Here is a 22,859-nt window from a genome sequence, read left to right as displayed (position 1 = left end):
TTCCTCTCTGGGCTTTGTGATTAAAAACATTATCCAATGTCAGAAGGCTTTTTTAAAAACAGAACCTGTAAATTCACATTTTCATGTTGTATTTCTCTCCTTTCTCATTAATATACATTACATAGTACTTTATTAACTAAAGATGTAAGTTCATAATTTAATTTGGGTACTTGAGCCAATTTCTTAATAAGATACCAAGTCTCAAATATTTCCCAGAATGATTCTGCCAATTTTCACAAACAAACTGATAGACATAATGTAAACATTTTTGGTTAAAAGACAAGTTGTATGGACAGCACAAGTCTTTGACAATAAAGTGCATTCATTATCCTCCCACTGTAACATGGCTAAAACTAAGAGACTGAAGAACTGACATTTCACATCAAACATAAACTTATCCTAAACATCCAAGAATGTTAATACTTGTATATAATTCATTTAAATATATATTATGTTGTACGGTTGTACAATTACAAATTAATAATGAAAATATATATTAATGTTTAAGAGTAACATTTTATTCTGTGGTTTATTTCAAACTGAAAAATAAGATGACTGCTATTGCACATAATGTTGTGAAGTATGGTTACATTCTTTCTTATGTTTAGCAGATGCTTTCTTTTCCAAAGCCTGGCTTCATTTCTGTGCTATCAAATAACTCAAGAACCAGTTTATGAATCACCACTTCAGATGGTTGAAAATGTGACACACTGGTTATTAGCCTGGATCTTAAAATGCTAAGCTACCACCTCCACAGAGAAATAAAGTCAGCAAATGCTGATTTTGTGCAATTTGGCTGAACTCACATCCTTTGTACCTAATAAAAAACAGATTGATTGGTTCTACACACAAAATGTAATCATGAAAGTCCACACCAACCATACACAAACAAACATAATTTGGCCATTACTTCCTATATATTATAACAAATAAGTTTGATGTTTTTGAGTAAATATCAGTATAAACGTCAAGAGTTATACAATTAAGATACTGTGGTCTCTTGTGTTGTGACTCCCAAGTTTGTTTGTTTTTTTATGCAAGATCTGCTGAAATATCCTCACCAGTTTTTCCTGTGGTGATGTTTTGAACTTACAGTGACTGAGAGCTTGTCTTGATACTGGTGGTGGTGGATGTTGGTGAGACTTTGACATGCAGATCAGCTAATGGAGAAAAGCCATTGCTAGATATGTGGCATCACAGATGTTTCCAGAACTGTAGCCCTTGAGTAGGATTGGAAGCCTCAGCCAAGGGCTGAAAAGTGCAAGGCTCGTCTATCTACACTTAATACCATTTCTGGTCCTGTGGTTACTTGTGAAGGTTGAAGGTATGCATTAACTTTTGTTTTCATTATGTCCTCCCGTTTCAATTTTCCGTGCAGCAGGGCCCAGCTCCACCTTGCACACTCGCTGGGCAAACTTTAGCGAGCACAGGGTCTCTCCGACGTTGCTCTCAAGAGATGAAACCTAAAGATGACAAATTATTTCTACATTAGTATTTTTGTTCATTAGATTAATTAAAAATATGTAGGAGGTTGTTTCACTCCCTGATCCATCAAATGGAATACCTGTAGACCATTCAAGGACTTTGGGGGATATTTTGCAAAACATGGAACAAGTTGGTTAAAATTGCTGGTTCCAATCCTATTGGAAGATTTCTACTCAAATGTCATGAGTTAAGTTGCACAATTGTTTTAGTACAAGGTTTTGCTTAGAATAGAATGCTTAGGGCTGCCAGGGTAACTAATTGCTAAATTAGGCAAAATTAAAAAGGCAAGGTAAGAGTTTTGAGGCATTTAGTAACAACATGAAAAATAAGCTATCCATGTACCCAACTATATGTTCCACATTCATTGCAGAGTTATGTCCTTGAATTATTATTCAGTACTCACTACTTTTGGATTGACAGAAAGTCTGATAAAAAATTGCTTCTGTGTTGTCTGTCTAGCCTTTAAGAAAAAAGTTGCATTTTAATTTTGGTTGCACCGCCTATGCAGTTGGATGAGCATTCATGATATCAATGATTTCATATTTCCCAGCCCCATACATTCCGAAACACTCCCGGAAGTCCCAGGAATCTCCCGCACATTGATAGTGTCTCCCTGAAGACAAATTATATACTATATTCCGGAAATCGAGTGCATGCATGCCTTGTTTCCACCTGTTATGGCAAGCAATTCAAATGTGTCTATGGTGACCACTTGTGGATATCGTTAAACTCCAAATGACTTTAGCAGGGGCTTTTTGTGTGGGTGTTACCTCCCTGTAATTGACCCTTTGCTGTGAGCTTTATTGACAAGCGATCTAACCAATCATAATGCAGAATCCGCCATTTTGTCCGACAAGGCAGTCAGGAGTTAGAAGATTAACCTCGGTGGACTTGAACTTGAAAAATGGTGTGTATTTACGTCTTTCCGCGTTTGAAACAACATTCCTTCTCATGTTCATTCATGTTTATTTGATGCTATAAATTAACTAGTAAGAAGAGATGATCGGTTCACAAGCCGCTTGAGCTGAGGTGCTACAGTAATCTGTCACGACACATTAAAGAGCCACAAAGTGGTTCTTATTGTTCGAATTTCTTAAAAAATTACACAACTTGAAAGCTGGGACTTTGTTCAATATCGTAAGTAACCTGCTCTGTCTTGTCTGTCGACGTGTTGTCAGTGTCCTCTTTGATCCGCAATGTATTTTTCACTGTGGTGTGACAGCACCATGGTTTGTCGGACAAAGCAACAGTAATTAAGAGGGATGGGTCTTTGCAAAGGGTCAGTTGGTTTTTGAATGGCAGAATGTCTGAATCCCATTGATGTTATATGAAAAAGAATTAGATTTATTTTTCGGTCAGTTACAATGTCCCCTTTCTGTCCAATTGGCTGGTATAGTATAGACCAGACTTTGTGCTGATAGTCAAATGGGTTGTTCAACACTGCACTAAACCCTGGGCTATCCCATGGTTTCACATTTGTCATTTTGAAAGGGGCTTAGCACAGCTAAGCTGACAGGGTTAACTTCTCGGTAAATTCTTATACCTGAACAACCATGGCGGTTTTGTTGCCTTTTCCCAGTGAGTCCTGCAGCAGGTAGGTGAGTCGTGAGTTCCTGAAGGGTATGTGAGTCTGGTGGGCCTTGAGAGCTTGGATCACATCTCCTAGAGCCAGCAGTGAGCGGTTGATATTCTGGGCTTCCTTCAGTCTTTCCCCCTCTGCTCCAGACTTCCACACCCTCTCAGAACCAGCCAGATCCACAAGATTCAGCTTACCTGCAAAGGAGAGGTCAGGGATTGTGGTCATTCAAGGATACAGAGGGCTTTTTGGGTGGAACTCGTGACTTTGAGAACTCTCGGACAACTCAAGCAATCTAAAGATCATGAATCGTTGGGACAGACCGGTGGTTTTGGCTCCACTGGCGAGGTCTGTGCCCAGCACAGTCACAGTGAGCAAGGCATGTGATCGAGAGCTATGCTGGTTCATCTGCGTTCCAAATGTAATCCTGTTCTTTCGAGCTATGGCCAAAATCTGCAAAAAACAACAGATGATTGGAGACAATTTTTTTTTGTTGCATAGTCAGCATTATCTTGACAGATGACACCCTGGGACTCACTTTCTTGATATGCTGGAAGCTTTTGACCTCCATGACCCTCAGTCCTGGCACATGGAGCTGACCCGTCCCATCAGGGTTGATCTTGATGTCAAGCTTCTCTCCATCCTTACTGAGTAGATCTCTGGTGTTAACAACCAAAAATTGTTAACAATCTAATTGTATTGAAAGGTTAGTTCTCCCAAAAATTAAAACTCTCATTATTTACTCAACCCTCCTGTCATTCTATGACTTTCGTTAATCTTCAAAACACAAATGAAGATATTTTTAATAGCTCAAGTGCTTAGATGTTTGAGATTCAAAAAGGTAAAGATCACGATAAAGAGATAAAATACAATACCTCAGGACCTCGTTGTAAATTTCCACTGAACTGACACTGACGTTGTACGTCCACATGTCTTTTCTTTCCTCAATCTCATTGAACAGGTGTTTCAGGGCTCGTTGGTTGATGCCGGGGTTTTCAACAGTACCCTGAGCAGACACGGATGGTTAATGAGACCTGACAGTCTTATTGAATAATTAATGGAAACAGATCATCTGGGTCAAAAGTATGAAATCGGAGCCATGTGTTATGACGGGTATATAGTTACAGATCCCTATAAATTACCTCCATAGTATAGGTCTTGCCAGATCCTGTCTGGCCATAAGCAAAGATGCAAACATGATACCCATCTATACAGGATGTGATGAGTGGCTCAATTTCCTGGAACACCTGAGAGATAAAGAACAGTGAAAAAACATTATAAAATGCTTTCTTGCTCAATTAAAGTTATAGTTCACCCAGAAATGAAAATTCTGTCATCATTTACTTGCCCTTAAGTTGTTCCAAATTTTTATAAAATGTCTTTCTTCTGCTGAACACAAAAGAAAATATTTTGAAGAATATGTGTAACCAAACAGTTGATGGGCCCCACTGACTTCCATAATATGGAAATGATATGGAAGTCAAAGGGGTCCATCAACTGTTTGGTACGGAAGAGGATTAGGGCCAAGCAATAATAAAAAAAAATAAAACCATCTCGAGATTAAAGTTGTTAAATTTTGAGAAAAAAGTCGAAATAAAATGTTGAGAATAAACTCGTTAAATTACGAGAATAAACTTGTTAAATTTCAAGAAAAAAGTCAAGATAAAATGTTGAGAATAAAGTCATTAAATTACGAGAAAAAAGTCGTTAAATTATGAGAACAAATTTGTAATTTAACGAGTTTATTCTCAACATTTTATCTAGACTTTTTTCTCGAAATTTAACAACTTTTTTCTCATAATTTAACAAGTTTATTCTCAACATTTTATTTTGACTTTTTTCTTGAAATTTAACGACTTTTTTCTCGTAATTTAACGAGTTTATTCTCAACATTTTATTTTGACTTTTTTCTTGAAATTTCACGAGTTTTTTCTCAAAATTTAACAACTTTAATCTCGAGATGGTCTTATTTTTCTATTATTATTGCTTGGCCCTAATCCTCTTCCGTAGTTTGGTTACCAACATTCTTCAAAATATTTTCTTTTATGTTCAGCAGAAAAAAGAAAAATTTGGAACAACTTGAGGGTGAGTAAATGATGACAGAATTTACATTTTTGGGTGAACTATCCCTTTAAGCAAGCTATACTGGAGGCATGCACTACACAGTATATATATACCATAATGGTTACTGGCAGGTTTTAGAGGTTTATTGGTACACTTTATTGTTGGTTATCTATCTACTTGTGCCTGCTTTTCCCGTATTTCATCTAATGCTCACTTAATATTTACAAATAATTGAATTAAACTTCAATGTAATCAGGGCTGTCGCGATAACCGCAACATCATAATACCGCGCTTTTGACGAACCAACCGCAGAGGACAGCAAAAACCGCAGCAACCGCGATATTTGCATTTTTTCTATTTTTTGAAAGGTTATGTCCTTCTCGTTTTACACTTCATGCATGTATACTAAATACTAAATAAGTTAATAATGGTAGCATAATGTGTACCATGGTAACTTTCAGAGGCTCCGTAGATTTGTACTAAACAAGCCTAAACAGACAGTGAACGTGAGAGAGATCGACTGAGCGCGTGCGATTACCTGCGTCTGTCCTTCAGGCCGAGATGTATTTGTCGTCTGCAAGGATAGTGAAATCTCTGCCTTAGCATCGACGCATTACAGCTGTGCCTTATAAAGTGCCGCTCAAAGTTAAAATGATTTCAACAGCTTGTTTCATTACATCGCTCTTTAAATTAATCAGCGGTTTTGAACGTGCATTTGAATGAACAGAAATATCAACAGAAAGTCTCTTGTTTAGTCAGATTCGAGGAACGGAACTATTATACATATAACAATAGCCCTACGATCTTACTGTCAGGTAGACCCTTATTTTGACTTGACATTCTCTTCTGTTACTTCACTTCCTGTTTCAACGCTCTATTTAGTTTATTGAATATGTCCGCTTGTGTGTTTATTATATATATATATATATATATATATATATATATATATATATATATATATATATATATATATACACAATGGTGGTAAAACCACATATCGCGCTATTGAGCCGCTCAAAAATACCGCAAGGGAAATTCCTTAACCGCGACAGCCCTAAATGTAATCTTTAGCTAATTTTGAGTTTTTTTAGATTTTAGTTTTTAGTATTTTATTTTTTATTTATTTAGACAAAATATAGAATTTTATTATCAGCCAGGTAAATAATTACTAACTTAGCGACAGCGACCAGAATTTAGATATCGGTGCATTACTATTGTATAGACTACCAATGTTTATATAGTTTAATTTTTCATGCAAATGTGATTTTTACTCTGCTTACCTCTTCTTGAGTGGCCTGAGGGTGAAAGACTTTATCCAGCTCAAAGTTTTTGGCCTTTCCTTTACTTAAAACTGTGAGTGCAGATTCATTATTGGGGTCTGTTGTCACAACTACCGCTTGGCCTTCCTCATGTTGATCTTCCTTCAGTACTGGCTTTACACGGCACAGCACACGGATATTACCTGGTGAAATAATAATTTAAAAAACCCTCTTTTTTAATATTTTGCTTGAGTATTATGGACAAAAATGGTAAAAATGTCATTACTGCCAACCTTTAAGCTCAACCAGCTGCTCGTGGTACTTTCTGCGGAGTGCTACCTCCTTTCTGTATTTTTCCAAAAGGTCTTTGTTGGCCTCTGACATCTCATTTATAGCTGCCATTATCTAGGGATGTTGTAATATTAGAAAACAATTTAGAAATTAAGGCAACAAATAAAATGTGACTATATCGATTCTTAGATCTTAGAAGTTGTAAATTTAGTAGGTTTGTGCAGCAGTAGATTTTTGCTTACCTGTTTCTTGGCTTCTCTGATAGCTGTTCCATAGAAGTCGGAAAAGTTGCGGACTTGACTGCGCAGGCTGGCGTAGTCTGTCTTCATGGAGCGTAACGTGGGAGGGAGAGCACTCAGACGCTTTTGGAGGGCTGGAAATTAAACACATAAACATGCACTGAGCCATACACATTGCCGCACATTTAACAATGTCAGCAATAGGGGCGCTCATGAGCACACTCTTAAATCATAAGTCTTGTGGACTTCACAATTTGTGTGAAGATTATAGACAATATCAAGCACGCCATTCAAGACAAGGATGAATCACCAAAAAATGTGGCATCAAGGCAATCATCTATTAAGATTTATGGTATATATACAGTAAACTCACTTATGAACTGGGTCTGCAGGCTCTGGAGATGCTCCTCAGAGCAGTTGGCTGCCGCTTTTACAGCTGCCTCTTTCTTTTCTTCAAGATGTCCAATCTCCTTCAGCAGCTCCTCCCTCAGGGTCCCAATCTCCCTCTCATATGCAGCAATCTGCAAAGGAATTAATTTTTAGAAGAGTTTTCTACAGTTGTGTTCTGACATGTACTGTATAATTTATGAGCTTTGTTTCTGAGATCTTTAGCTTCAGTTATACAGTATGTACAATCATAAAAATAAATGGATGAAGCTTAGAAACCTTGTGTTGCAAATTACAGCTGACTTCATCAGAATGTCTGATGTTCTCCTCCAACTGTCTGCATCGTTCTCTCTGGTTGCTTAGCTTCTCAGAAAGCTGTTCATTCTGATGTCTGGCTTCAGATAGTTGACTTAGAGTTGAAGGTGACTCCACCTCCACAGTTTGGGTAACATACTAGAAGACAGGAAAAAAAGATGATTTATTACTATTGATTCTCATTCTAGAAAGTATGTGATTGGACAAAATAATATGACCCAGAGTGCAAAACAAATCAATATTTTTGGTCCGTTTTCTCCAAATACACTAAATTACTTATCTGTGCAGTATATCTTGTGTGTGTGTGTGTGTGTGTGTGTGTGTGTGAGAATGTGTATCTGTTAAAAATCTATTTTATCCAGTTTGTTGTGGATTTTTTTTTTTAAGGTTTTTCTTACTTTAACAACAGGTTCCTTGTTGCGTTCTTTGTCTAGTTCAAGCTGCAGCTCTCTCACGCTCTCCTCTTGTCTCCTGAGCTCTTCTGTCCTCCTCCATTCACTCTGCTCCTTCTGGTGCTCCAGACGTGACAGCTGCTCTGCCCGCTGCTGCAATGAACTTTCCAGCTGCAGAACACGACTGCGCAAGTTCTCATTTTCCTATAGGGTATAACAGAATACTAATAATTTGTATACTTCATACAACAGGTGCATATGCACTTGATGTCCAAGCTATGTTCATATACAACCTCAACTGGGCTGCATTTTGTATTTCATTTACTACTTTGTTATTCCATTCATTACACTGTAAAAAAAAGCAACTGCATATTTCCAGTTACGGGACCTTTTGAATCACAAAAACTATAGGAAATGCGGATTACTTGCAATGACATAAAGCCCATGTTAGACCAACAGAATTCCTCCAAATGTTGTCCCAACTAGTCAAACATAGTTATCTGAACACTGAATTTCAAATTGATCAATACTGCTGAAAGGTTTTGAGTTTCCAGCATGCATTGCATCATTATAGGATTATAGCTTTGCTGTTTGCTTACTTTTTTTAACTTTTGTTCTTTTGTCATTATTGTTAGTTATTTGTTGCATTCTGATGTAAAGAACTTGTCCTTTTATATTTATTGATTGGCACGCTGTAAAAAAATATTGTTGGTTTAACTTAAAAAAGTAAGTTTAAGGTGGAGTCTGTAGATTTTGAAAAACACTATTTGTAAGTTATCGGGCTAACACCAACAACAACCATGTAACCAATCAGCATTAGGGGGCATGGCTATAACGAGTGAGGAGACAGAACGAGTAAAAAAAAACTGGAGAAAGATAGATGAGACACAATACAAAAGAGCTCAAAAGAATATCACTGGAATGAAGGGTTATGACTGGGCAAGATCTTTAGGACCCGCGTTTATATTTGAAAAGCTTTCCAGCACTGGAGAGAGCTAAGTGGGAAGGCCTGAAAACAGACACGGAGGCTGCTTTGATTCCTTATCATGTAAGTAACACTGGGTTTTGATTGTCTGGAGCTGTTGTGCTGTTGGCGTCTAACAACGAACTCTTGTTTGTATTTACTCTTGTGTACTGTACGTTCATTTTTTGTGCTTCCTTGTCGTTTGTTCATCATCTGCACTTTATTTTTCGTGAAGCATTTTGTTGCACATCAGCTGTGATAAACAGAAATCCACTCGCAAATTAAAAATTGAAAGTTGAAATTAAAGTTGTGGAGTTAAAGCTGCAGTAGGGAACAAGCACAACTCACAGGTCATTCCCCCTTGCTCTCTGCTGCGCTACAGCCCTCCCTCCACAGCTCCTCCCCCATCACAACGGAGCCTGCCGTGAACACGCAGGCTGGTAAGGGATAAACAGTTATGCCACATTCACTGATACGGACGAAACATCAACAATATGATTTACATTGACTATGGCCTGCCCATACTTTGACTACAAACTTGGTCCTCAAAACATTACGTATTTTGCAATACATGTAATGTAACTATATGATGTTGCACTATTTCTGTATAAGTAATAAATAACTAGTAAGATAATATAACGGTAACTAACGTTACAGTATGCAAGTAATTATTCTATCGATATGTAATGCTAAATAAGGTTTGCTAGTACATTATTTCAGCAACATGACAAGCCAGTTAATTAGCAGGTTTCAATAGTTGCTTTGCACAGTGCGTGACATTTTATCTGTTATGCGGCTAGAGTTCTGACACCGAGTCATTGAGCTCCGACGAGGAATTCACACCCACAGCGAGGAGTCACCGGGCAGGGAGAAGAGGAAGCATCAGGCAGGGGACGGACAGGCCTGTTTTGAAATGATCTTAGTTGTGTAGTTCTTAAAAAATGAAACAAATCAAGCAGGGATACTTGTCAAGCAGAAATGTGGCTGACTCTGCATCGGTTTTTAATCCTTTCAGGACACGTAGCTACCTCCACCTCGGAAAAGCCGCTCCGAAATTTACCCTCGTTTTATTTCGGGCTCTATTTAATTCTTTCTTTTGGGCTTTTTTATCATCGTCATCTGTCTTTTTCCGCTTACCCGTCTTTATTTTATGAGCAGGTGCCACTCGAGGAATTGGCAGTTTGGATTGTTTGTCCGGCATAAGCAAAACTGCGGCACACCGGTAATCTTGAATTTGACGCCTGTATGCGCTGGCGCTCTGCACGAGAGGAGTGTGAACAGCGCGCACGCGAGCTTGATTGACACTGCTAAGACTCTCCTCCTGGCTCTGATTGGTGTATTTCTGCAAATGGCAATAGGACCACTGGGAGGAGCCAGAGGAGCTTGATTTTTTTCACAGATTATCTGTCTCATATTCTACTGTCAGGACATAATGACAGGTTTAACAAATATGTAAAAAATACATTTTTACAAAAGTTACCTACTGCAGCTTTAATACAATGAAGCACATTGGTTTAATAAATAGAAACTCAAAATATTATGTTATCTGTACCACATTAATTATCTAAGTTGATTTGACAAAAGAAAAAAGTTGTGATACTGTAACAAATCATGAAAATATATTTTTTTTACAGTACACCATTGTTTAGGTTTTCTGTGTCAAGTGTTGAGGTCTATGTACATCTATCTTAACAACAAGCACCCTATAAATACTATTATTATGGTTACCACCTGGAAATTTATTGGACAAGAAATCTGGTTTATTTATTTGCTGAATGAGGCATTTTGCATTAATGAATGAACAAATTCAAATTGACAAAACAAAGTAGTGTTATTTTTAGGAAACTTGAGAGAACCTAAAAATCTGAATGCACGTTGAATTGAAGTTTTAATTTTTTCCAACCGATCTTTTTTATGGGTGTATAATATAAGCTATATATTAAAAAAAAAAAAAAAGGCTTATCAAATCATTTCTAAGACCACAGGGAGTATTGCTTATGTGTGGTTTCAGTTTGTTTTTTTTATTTTTTATTTTTATCATAAATTTAGAATACATTTTAATATATATAAAAAAAAATGTACTTAGTGAAAAATTAAGATTTCTGTGTAAAAATGTTTGCATGCAGTTTTTTACAAATATGTGTGTGTCCATGGTTAGTGAAGGAGAGCCATTGTCTATGGGACACAGTGGTGAGGCATACTGATAATGTCACAAGATGTAATCGAGTCACAGTTTACTCAATGCATTAAAAGACAGTCTCACCTTGATAAGCACAGAGCTGGACTGGGATGGGATGACTGACAGCTGCTGCAAAAGACCCTGCGTCACTGTGAGGCTGTGTTTCAAACTCTCATTCTCTGCTGATAAGCAAAGCACTCGTTTTTCAGAGTCTGTTACTCCCTGGTGAAAGAAAAAACACCAAAAAAGTCACAGCTGACCTGGAAAAAAAAGTGTCTGATAAAACAACCTAGATAAGCTCTTGGTCATGAATCATTTTGAGACTCTCTGGCCTGGTTTTAATGCACTCAGTTTCAAATGCAGAGCACTGGAACAGATTCTTCCAAAAGCTTACTGATGCTACTCTGAGTTTAGACAGCTCCTCTTCTCTTTCCTCAATACAGCTCTTCAGCTCATCAATCTACAGGGAGAAAATCAATTCTGTCAGCTTAGCAAGTCTGGAAAGAAAAATGAGTGAAGACGATGGATGAAACTGATGGAGAGGAAGCTGAATGGATGAAATATGCAGACTGATACATTATGGTCTGGATAAAGGTAAAAAAGAAATGCTTTCAGTATCATTGCTGAGGTGTAGAGAGATGAATATGTGCTATTGAAAGCACTGAATATCAAAGCATAGGTGATTGCATTAATTAATGTGGTGGGTTGAATGAGTGTATGAATGTATAGAATGAGTGACTGAATGAATAATGCTCAGCACCTGCTGTTGGAAGGCCTGTACTTTAGTGTGGCGATCTCGTTCTCTCTGCTCAAGCTGGGAATGAAGCGATCGCAGCTCTCCTCTCAGCTGACTCCTCTCTCCCTGCAGCCCACATAGAGACTGAACCAACTTATGCAGCCCGACTGGAGATGATGCAGGAAGCATGTACTCACCTACACAGAAACACACATGACCTATTCACCTGGGGTGTCTCGCCTTAACAAAAAATAAAAATGAAATTAACAATGAAAATGTAATCATCTCTTATTATGTATGCATTCTCACAGTAAATGCTGTGTTCATGCCATATCGTAGTTACTGTAATTCCTAGATGACAACATGTGACGTTCTAGGTGCTGTTCACGTCGTCAGACTGGGAATTATGCATTTCTATATCAACACTCTCAATGCCTAAATTAATCTGCAGCAGTCAGGTGGTACAGCGTACAAGTAGCGTACAAGTTGTAATTACGAGCAATATGAGGACGTGAAGGCTTTTTAAAAGTTGAAATCTTGTAATTACGGTAATCACAACATGGCGTGAACGCATCTTTACTTTCTGGTTTTGTCATGTGATTCCCTTGCCCTCATGTGATCTTGCCCTTTGGTTCTTTTGCCAAGTACATGTCTCTGCATTACCTGATTTGCCCACGTCAGAGTGTGGGTAGGGTTTAGGGATGGGGTCGTGTGAAGGGGATCATTTTCATTGCATGATTTATAAGCACCCACCAGTTTGAAAACACCCACAAATTCAGAAACGCCTACTTTTGTTCCGTATAAACCTCATACTCTCTTTTGCTGTGTTCGAAAACGCCCCCTATACCCTCATTCACTATTCCCTATATTACCCCACTAATATAATCCACTTGAAGGAGTGAATGAAAACAGGTGAGTGAATTCAATCACTGAGTGCGGCGGAAGGGCTGCCGCTTTTACATAGTTTGTGCTTGCTGTTTAATAATCATTTTAAATAAAGCAAATTGGCAGCTCCAGTAGTAGTGAAAAGATTTATCTTGGAAACTATGTATACACCTTAATCAATATAATAATTAATTAAAAATGAATTTATACCTGTATGATATTATTCTGTAGCCACATTGGACCAGCGGTTTGGAAAATGGATGGATAAATGATTCAGCTGTGGGCGACATCTTCTGGTGAGACGCATAAATACATTCGGTTGCAACTCTCACAGTGCATTATGGGTATTCTCTAGCCATTGAGCGTACATCAGTTGTACACTCGTTATAGCAGTGCATTGTGTGACTGAAGGAGTGCACTCGATATCATCCACTATAGTTTCGGATACCACTACAAATGGCTGTTCCCTTCAAATAGTGCCTGATTTAAGGGTATAGAGAGTGATTTCGGACACAGCCTTTTTCTCATGTGTCATGTTTTGACTGGTTCATATAATTGGCCATATAACTTTCCTCTGGGCTAGCTCAAGACTCAAGACCTGAGTTTTGAACTCAAAGACTCATGCAACGTGCCTGGCAGCCTAACTGCTCTGCAACATTTTATTTAGATTCCCACCATTAATTATTGATATGCCGAGTCAGAGTTGCTGTCTTTTCCTGTGCTGTACACTAATTACTGAGGCAGGCGGCGTAAGATATGCACTGTCAGTCTCGGGGGGAGCAAGTGGATTGGTGGAAAGGATGAATGGAGACTCGCTCACGGGGACACCACTGCAAACGTGATATGGAACAAACGTGATGGAGGAACAGGCTCGAAACAAAAAATACACACAACTTTCTGCAATCCTAGCTATCATTTCATGCTGGGAATTAGGGCTAATTCAGATATGGGCTGACATGGAACTCATTTAGGGCCCATAACTCATGTCCATTTAATGCCTAAATTGGCTTCATTATGAAATGCTGGCTGGGATATTTGAATCTGAATGATTTTGTGGCCAATATTTCTATGCAATAAACACCAAACTGTATAATTGACCAATACTGATTGAAACCAGTTTCCTAGCTGTACTTTTTTCCCATCGTTCTCCCTCTCGCATAAAATAAAACTCAAGTCATAAGAGCATGGTCTACGGTATAATCATTTTATGCTATCGTTGTTTAAAGGTGAATTTCCTCTCCGCTGTGCACTGGATTTATATAGCATCTAGCCGCAGTACACGTGAAGTTCAGCTGTGCTAGTTTGTAAGTGCACTTGCATTTGTAAGAGAAGCAGCTCTCACAATGTTTTATTCATCTCTGTGAGCCACAGAGAAACATGCCAAGTGCTGTAGATATGCCAGGCGTGCAAATGGGTATTTTTACTACATGGCTAATAAAGGATATTGACGTCTGCAAGAGCAACAAATGTATTACCATATGTCAGTTAGTCATTTGATTAACATGATTCATATTGTGTTTGTATTTCGGGTGGCTAATGGATCAACTGAAAATGTCTGCAGACATGTGGCGTCATGTTGAAGGAGTCAAGGTTTGGTGGGTTAGCATAACCCAGTTTGCTGGTAGATAGCTATAACTACACCATCTTTCTCATTTGATGGAAATATTTTTTATTTTTTTGCAAACAAAATTTTAATTAATGTATATCATTATATAGACATTTTAACAGCCTCTTTTTTTTGGAGGGATGTTGAAAATCATGATTTATACTTTCTGTCTGTCTTTAAATTTATATATTTGCTGCCTTTCAAGAAAGAGCTTGAGCTTCCCCCCGGAGCTGTGAGGAATACGGTTCGCTTTGGATGGATGCACTTTCTTGAGCTTTATACTCGTTGGAGCCGTCCACTGCCATTATAAAGCTTAGATGCGTCAGGATAATTATTAATATGACTCCAATTGTGTTCATTTAAAAGAAGAAAGTCATTTACACCGAGGATGGATTGAGGGTGAGTAAAGCTTGGGTTAATTTTCATTTTAAAGTGAACTAATCCTTTAATATAGCTCATTATATCCTGATATGCTGATCATCACGTGCAAGTCCACTACAAAGCCAAGTACATCTGACATTGAATTAGTGCAAGAGACGTGCATTTTAAGCACACGCAATGTTTATTAGTGAGTCTGGCTGACAGCAAGTCTGATGTAACAGTTGACAGAGGAACACCTGGTGATGTCTGAGGAGAAACAGACAGCCAGAGAGTCCAGATGCCCAATATAGCTCTGAGGTCACTGCCAGATACGGTTTCTAAAACAGTCAGTCTGCTATTTTTGCCGCTTTTTTCCAGTATTTTCATTTAATTAAAGTACAATTTTAAGTTGTCCACATGATGTGAACAGGTCATTGTCTCTTCCCTCACTGACATCAAATTACACAATTCAGAATCCAAAAACAAACATGCAATCACCTGGGGCCAGATTCACAAAACATTCTAACTTAAATCGCCTCTATTATGCTCTTTTTAAAGGATCCTAATTTTGTTTTGGATGTCTCCTACAACAGGTTTACATGCATCCAAGGTCAAAAAACACTTTAATTTTCTCATAATATACTTTGCACATCACCTCATTCTCAAAGAGTCTGAAATCTGAAGATTCATTCTATTTAAACCCCTCCTTTCCAAGAGCTTTCTCTGCTCTGATTGGTCAGACAGCCCAGAAATCTGAAATCCGAAATCTGAATATCAGCCCCGGAAGCTTCCTCAGCACTTGAAACACAGTGATACGAACGGTAACAATGGTGTTGTTTATTCCCACTCAACTCCAGCGAATGCTCATCCTTTGGAAGTGCATGCAAAGTGGATTTACAGCACTGAAAACAGCGTCTTCTTCACACACGACGACAACACGAACCAAACTCTTCAAGGGATCAGTTAGAACTATAGTGTTTGAGGGCGGGTCAAAGTAGACACTGTTCACTGGGAACCGACTGGCATTATGCAAATTTGTTACATTGTTACATAGGTAAGTAATAGGAATATTTTGTATTCTCAAAAACATTTCTTAAGAATGATCATAAGAAGATTGGACAAAATCTAAGAACACATTTCTTAAGTTTTTTATGAATCCAGCCCCGGTTTCCACCAGCCTACTATTTACCCAGTGAAAAAAATAAGTGTTCTAAGAACATTTTTCTAATGTTCCCATTAAGTTATGCATGTCATGTTTAGAGAATGTTTTTTTTTCTGTTTTCAGTTTCTTAAGGTGGGTGCAAACTCTGCGATTTTGGCCACGATTTTGTCGTCTGAGACAAATTTTGAGAATCCTAAAAGATTTCTATAATCCTAGGCAAAAATCTGTAGTCTTTGATCGCTAGTTTGACGTTCACCGCCAGCCGATTAATGCCGATCAAATTTTTACCTCCGACGAAATTCTGGCAGTGTCAGAAGATTTGGCACACAGTCCTGCAGTGTGACTTCTCCTACGACAAACATCAAATTGTCTTCGTTTTTCAACATAAGCCGTGATCAAAATTAACGCTAGAGATTTCTTTGTTAGCCACCATTTTAGTCCCGCGTGTAATGCAGCTCACAGTCACCGAATGTGTGTGGGTTGATGATGTAAAACTCTGGACAAGTTTTCAAGCGTGTGTTCGTTTTTAACGCATCTTGACTGTCGTACAGTCTGACATATAGGACAACTGAGATCCCACAGTGTGACATGAGGAACATGTTCGGACAGTCTGACAAGCAACAATTGTAAAGGACTATTATAAATCGCACAGTGTGCATCCAGCTTTAGTCATTTTTCTAGTTTGTTCATTGTTTCAGTTCTTCTTGTGTGCCTGCCTGTTTGTCTCCTTGGTTACTGATTAATTAGTGTCTTCAGTTCAGGTGTGTCTTGTTAATTTAGTCTCGTTAACTCCTCTGTTTGCTGTGTATTTAAGCCTTGAGTTTCAGTCAGTTTTTTTTGTCTAGCTTTGTTTATGTTACGTGGTGTTTGTAGTTTGCTTTCTTGGTGATTTTTCCTGTTCCTTGTTCAGATTAGTCAGCTAAATATTCTTGAAGATCTCTCCTTCATCGTGCATTTGAATACTGCAATCCCAGCGTGACAATGTAAACATTATTTCTGAATGTTATCTGAGTGTTTTGGGTTATGCAAACATTAAGAAAACATTCCATTTTATCATCCTTCAAACATTATGGAAATTTTACTTTTGAATGTTCTCTGAACATTCTGAAACAAGTATTAACATTTATAAGAATGTTAGAGGAATGTCCAGCTAAAACGTTTTAGAAAAAAATCATTCCATGAACGTTTTTGTGCTAACATTTTGAGAACATTATTAAAGACCAGATACCTTTGAACAAATGTTCTATTAATGTTACTGAAAGAACATTTGTTCATAACTTTGAGAAAACCTTCCTAGAACATTAAAAGATCTGAGAAAGTTCCCTGTTAGCTGGGAAAAGCCCTACGATACACCTTAAAAGCATATTTTCCCTGAAATAAAAGTTAAACTCTATTGACAGCATCTGTATCATGCCATAAAATAATTTAAATGTGTACCACAGTTTGTTAAAAAAAAAAAAAAAAGGGTTGACTGTTACATAGATACAATTGAACTCTAAGTGGCAATTAGTAATGTGGTACTGTCTCTGATAATGGGGTACTCATTGATAATGAACCAGAAATATTCAGATGCACATCTTGATTTTGCTGAGTTAGATGTGTTCCTGGGTCAGCATATGTTTTTGACCCTGGAACAACATTCCTGTGTGAAAATTTGCTCCAAACCATATCCCTACCCTTAAACCTAAGCCTACTCACAAGTTATCCATAAAATCAGAAGGAAATGATAGATGAATAACACTGATGTAGAAGCACCCAACTCTGATTGCAAGCCTAAACTGTAAACTTGTCCCTCACACCTGATTTAATGATTTGAATGTTGTTCCAGGATCAACAAAGATGTTGATCCAGGAACATGTTGTACAGTACCGGGCAAAATCAGGTTCTGCAGCGTAATGATGCATGAGGCAAAAAAATCAATGTCAAGTAACATAAAGCGAGGAATATAATATTAAACTCATCATTATCCACAGCTAAATTCTTCACACTGAAATTTATTTAGGTTCAAAAGGTCTCACCCTCATTTTCAGGTGATGGGCTCTGCTGCTGAGCGATCACTTCCTCCAGGCTGTTAATCACACTGTTCTTGTCTCTGAGGCGCTGGCGGTAGGACACACGCAGGGCCTTCATCTTCCGCCGGTGCTGGGCGCGGTGTCTGCGTAGCTGCAGGCGGTACTGATCGGCCTGCTGCTGCAGCTGTTGCAGGTGCGAATATTGCTCAAGGAAGCTCAGGAGGTGTGACATCACAGACAGCAATGGAGACTCTGTGACCTAGAAAAAATACATCTTTAATATTTTACTTTAATGTTTTTACATTAGATTTCTACACTTTCTTTCAGAAAATGTGGCTGGTGCTTCTACAAACAAAATTAGTTGCCACGATGTTAGGGTGTTGTGGAGTTAAAACAAAAGCTGAAATAAAATTAATAAACACTCTAAAGACATATATAAAAATAAAACTATTACAAATGTCCAAACTCAACAAAAGTACTAAACCTTTATAATTAAAATGAAAACAGAAAATAAAAATAAAAACAATGAAAGTATCCCAATTATACTAAATTATTATATTTTATTATATTATATTATAAAATTTATATAAAAATAACAATGCTTGGTGATTACTTACCTAAGGATATCAAATTTTGAATTTTTCACTAATGAAAATGAGGCTGTACAGTAAAGTATGTACAATGGGCTGCACTACAGTGTAAGAATACTGTAAAAAATTATTTTCAGGATTTGTTATCACAACATTTTTTTCTTTTGTCAGATCAACTTAGATAATTATTGTGGTTCAGATAACATAATATTTTGAGTTTCTGTTGATTAAACCAATCGCCTTCACTGTATTAACATTATTAACAATTATCACATTTTTAATTTCAATAAACTCAGAAGTTTAAGGCAACCAGGTAACTTACTTTTTTAAGTTAAACCAACAATTATTTTTTACAGTGTAGTAATAGCATTTACATATATCCCTTCCAGCAAATTTTAATTAATGAAAAATTAACAATGGCATCTACTAGGGCTGGGGGATATATCGCATGCGATTGTCACGCGCATTTCGTCAGTAAAGCAGGTTCACTGATTACCGCTAAATCGCCATCACCAGCTTTCAAATGGAGCGGCATTTAATAGACAGAGCCGAAGATCACCGACAAGCCACGCAGCTATCGCAGATGAATCGCCTTCGATAATGAACGCGATATTGCGTGGCTTGTCAGTGATCTACGGCTCTGTCTATTAAATGCCGCTCCATTTGAAAGCAGGTGATGACGATTTAGCGGCAATCAGGGAACCGGCTTTACTGACAAAATGCGCGTGACAATCGCATGCGATATATATCGGTCAGCCCTAGCATCTACCCTGTCTAAAGTCTAATGAGGTCCTTAAGTTTGACTAGGGTCCATGATTAAATGTAAGTCTTTTTTCTGCCATTTTATCAATTTTTCTGATTTTGAAAAGTAATAACAAAATTTGAAGTATCATTCATAATCATAAAACACACTGAATTATATGTGCCAAAGTTAAATACATCCTGTTGGAAGAACCTGATTTCACCAAGTACAACATGTTCCTGAATCATCATCTTTGTTGATCCTGGAACAACATTATCAACCAATCAATCAGATTTGAGGGACAAGTTTACAGTTTATGTCAAGTTTAGGCTTAAAATCAGCATTAGTTGCTTCTACATTAGTGCTATTCATCTATCATTTCCCTCTGATTTTAAGGATAAGTTATGGGTAGGGCTAGGTATATAGATTAGGAGTACATTTTCACACAGGAATATTGTTCCAGGATCAACAAATTATGTTGACAAAGGAACGCGTCTAACGGCAAAATCAGGATGAAATACCACCACCAAATCACCACCACTATGAAACGTGGCAAATGTGAATGTAGTTAGAAGGTCTTCACCTTTTCACTAGGTTCTGTTGGAGAATTAGTGGCTCTTCTCTTTTCTGCCTCTTGCTTAAAAGACAGGAAAGCTGTTAATGGTGTTTTGGCAGGCAATCCATGACCTTCATCAAACTCATCATCTTCATCACTGAGAGACGTCCCATCACTATCACTGCTGCTGCCTGCAATTTAATAGGCGACTGAGGTTGAATGCTGATTATGTGGAGCACTTCATTGTATTTAGAGCATCATGCAACATTATGGAAACATTCTTACTTGAATCACTCAGTCTTGCACACCCTCTTTTGCCCAACCTGGGGGTGTGGCTACCCTTCCCCTTGCTCTCTGTTTCCATGGAAACATGGCCAGGCTCCTGTCAGTTAAAGAGGAAGATGAATGTGATTATTGGAAGGTGTTAAAGCCACCACTGAGGACATACAATACGTGACTGTGCATGCATACATGATCGAATCATCACCTGAATGAAATTACTTCTAGTTTCTATATTAATTATAATATTATATATTAAACGTATTCAATAAATAATATTTCGTAAGCAATTTTTTAAAATTTAAATACATTTAAAATTAATTTTAAAACAATTTTTCAAATCATTCCATTGTTTTTGATTGCATACATTGTACGCAGACAATAGCGAATGCATATATTAGCATATCTATCGCGTGCGTCCACTGCGGCCACACATACCTCCGGGGATTCTCCATACGCCCCCTCGAGCGCTGCCTCCTCCTCCTTTTTGAAGACAGTGTAGAAGATGTACACCAGCAAAGAATAGAAGGCATACATGTTTCCGTATGTGCGGTTGTTACAGTGACAGCGGCTGGAAATGCTTTGGCTTCACAGCATCCCTCTGCTCTTCCCACACTGCAGTACAATCAGACAAGTGTTACTAAAACGCAGCTCCAAAAGCAAATCCACCACAACATATCCAGTCCGGATGGCATTCCCATTGTTGTCAAGCTCCATAGAATGATGCTATTCCCATTGTTTTACAAAGTCTTACCATCTGCTGAGGTTGATCCTCCACCACTGCAGTTACTGCATTCTCATTCTTCCTCTCTTAAGCTCTACATGGTGAATATGCGGGAGTGTTTGTACCAGTGTTTCAGGGCTTTAGATGGCAACACCAGCTCTTGACTCCGCACATCTGTCCAATCTGCTATTCCTGGCTTCCTTTTTCCCCTCCTTTTCTCTTCCTCTCTCCTTATCCAGTTCTCTCCTCCCCCTTCCTCTCTCTCCTCAGCAGTGTTTGAGAGCGCTCAGCGCAGATGTGTAGTGCGCTGCAGTGGTGGGGTATAGCTGATGGTGATTGATGAGAGAGGGAGAACAGGAAGTCAGATGCTCAACAAAACGCTCTGATATTGCTATATTCAAAGTGACAACCATAGAGAGGGATTCTATGGTAACGATTAATGTAGAACCAAAAGTGTTTGTTCCTTCTATAGCTTTGCCACAGCTAGACTGTGATTTAACACAGGCTCATAGAGCTTATGTTCAGATGATATTCTTTTGCGCCTGTAACAGAAGATGTGGTAATAACTAGATTTTTACTGGGACTTGAGGACCAGGGTTGGGGACCACTGTTCTAGATGGTTGAATGGATGGATACTTCATTAGGGGGATAATATACAACTGGAAAAAGCCCAACAATGGGTGAAAACAAATATTGCTTGTCTGAGGTCAGCACTCCAGTCTCTACACTGTGGAGAATATTCAATAAAATTCAGCTGCATTTTAGACCATAAAACACTAGAGGGCGCACTACTTCTGCTGAAATCACTGCGGCTGTGTTAGAAATAGTTTCCTATACCCTCATTCACTATTCCTTACATTAGGGGCCATTTACATGACACCATTTTCAACTAAAATGGACATCTTTTGGTCGTTCATTTACACGACAACAGCATTTTGGGGTCCTGAAAATGCAAACTTTTGAAAACGTGTTTCAAAGTGCAAGTTTTTGAAAATGATACAGTTATTGTCTTTTATGTAAACTACAAAAATGCGAATTTTTAAAAACGTTGATGTCAATGGCAAGTGTATAACATGTTTAGTCTATAGGTGCATAGTTTTTCTTTACCAAGTGACATTGCCCACTACTGGTCTGGCATGCGTATTACAGCATTTTTAATCATTTTTGCGGATCCGGGGATTGTTTTGACAAACTTGTCGCCTGTACACAAAAAAATGCAAAGGAAAAACTTTTCCGCTTTGTTGTCATGTAAACTAATCCTTAGTCTTAGGTGTTTGCTAGGATGTTCTGGATGGTTGTTAGGGTCTAGGTGTTTGCTAGGATGTTCTGGACGGTTGTTAGGGTCTAAGGTGTTTGCTAGGATGTTCTGGACGGTTGTTAGGGTCTAGGTGTTTGCTAGGATGTTCTGGATGGTTGTTAGGGTCTAGGTGTTAGCTAGGATGTTCTGGACGATTGTTATGGTCTAGGTGTTTGCTAGGATGTTCTGGATGGTTGTTAGGGTCTAGGTGTTTGCTATGATGTTCTGGATGGTTGTTAGGGTCTAGGTGTTAGCTAGGATGTTCTGGATGGTTGTTATGGTCTAGGTGTTTGCTAGGATGTTCTGGATGGTTGTTAGGGTCTAGGTGTTTGCTAGGATGTTCTGGATGGTTGTTAGGGTCTAGGTGTTTGCTAGGATGTTCTGGATGGTTGTTAGGGTCTAGGTGGTTTCTAGGGTGTTCTGGATGTTTGTTAGGGTCTAGGTGTTTGCTAGGATGTTCTGGATGGTTGTTAGGGTCTAGGTGTTTGCTAGGATGTTCTGGATGGTTGTTAGGGTCTAGGTGTTAGCTAGGATGTTCTGGACGATTGTTATGGTCTAGGTGTTTGCTAGGATGTTCTGGATGGTTGTTAGGGTCTAGGTGTTTGCTATGATGTTCTGGATGGTTGTTAGGGTCTAGGTGTTAGCTAGGATGTTCTGGATGGTTGTTATGGTCTAGGTGTTTGCTAGGATGTTCTGGATGGTTGTTAGGGTCTAGGTGTTTGCTAGGATGTTCTGGATGGTTGTTAGGGTCTAGGTGGT

The 22,859-nt window shown here is 38.3% G+C and overlaps 1 protein-coding gene across 2 annotated transcripts; it reads right to left on the bottom strand.

Annotated features, from left to right (window-relative positions):
* Positions 1-55: 55 nt before the first annotated feature.
* Positions 56-21,985, bottom strand: si:ch211-257p13.3 (kinesin-like protein KIFC3). Of its 2 annotated transcripts, XM_067402447.1 has the most exons (20): positions 20,834-21,985; positions 20,518-20,694; positions 20,086-20,182; positions 19,828-19,991; positions 17,919-18,171; positions 11,912-12,084; positions 11,546-11,611; positions 11,236-11,373; positions 8,015-8,212; positions 7,581-7,754; positions 7,288-7,435; positions 6,918-7,048; positions 6,678-6,789; positions 6,406-6,587; positions 4,204-4,308; positions 3,937-4,067; positions 3,600-3,720; positions 3,385-3,514; positions 3,029-3,258; positions 56-1,463 (listed from the first exon to the last, which is right to left on the bottom strand). In XM_067402447.1, the coding sequence occupies exons 2-20, from the start codon at positions 20,614-20,616 to the stop codon at positions 1,332-1,334; spliced, it is 2,784 nt and encodes a 927-aa protein (XP_067258548.1). In that variant the 5' UTR covers positions 20,617-20,694; positions 20,834-21,985; the 3' UTR covers positions 56-1,331. The 2 variants fall into 2 exon arrangements, with proteins under 2 accessions (XP_067258548.1, XP_067258555.1); XM_067402454.1 differs by lacking the exon at positions 11,546-11,611.
* Between the last annotated feature and the right edge of the window lie 874 nt (positions 21,986-22,859).

This window comes from Chanodichthys erythropterus, chromosome 2 (genome assembly GCF_024489055.1).
Source record: "Chanodichthys erythropterus isolate Z2021 chromosome 2, ASM2448905v1, whole genome shotgun sequence".
Taxonomy (NCBI): domain Eukaryota; kingdom Metazoa; phylum Chordata; class Actinopteri; order Cypriniformes; family Xenocyprididae; genus Chanodichthys; species Chanodichthys erythropterus.
Note: the sequence above shows the minus strand (reverse complement) of the source record. Positions and strands in the feature narration are given on the sequence as shown.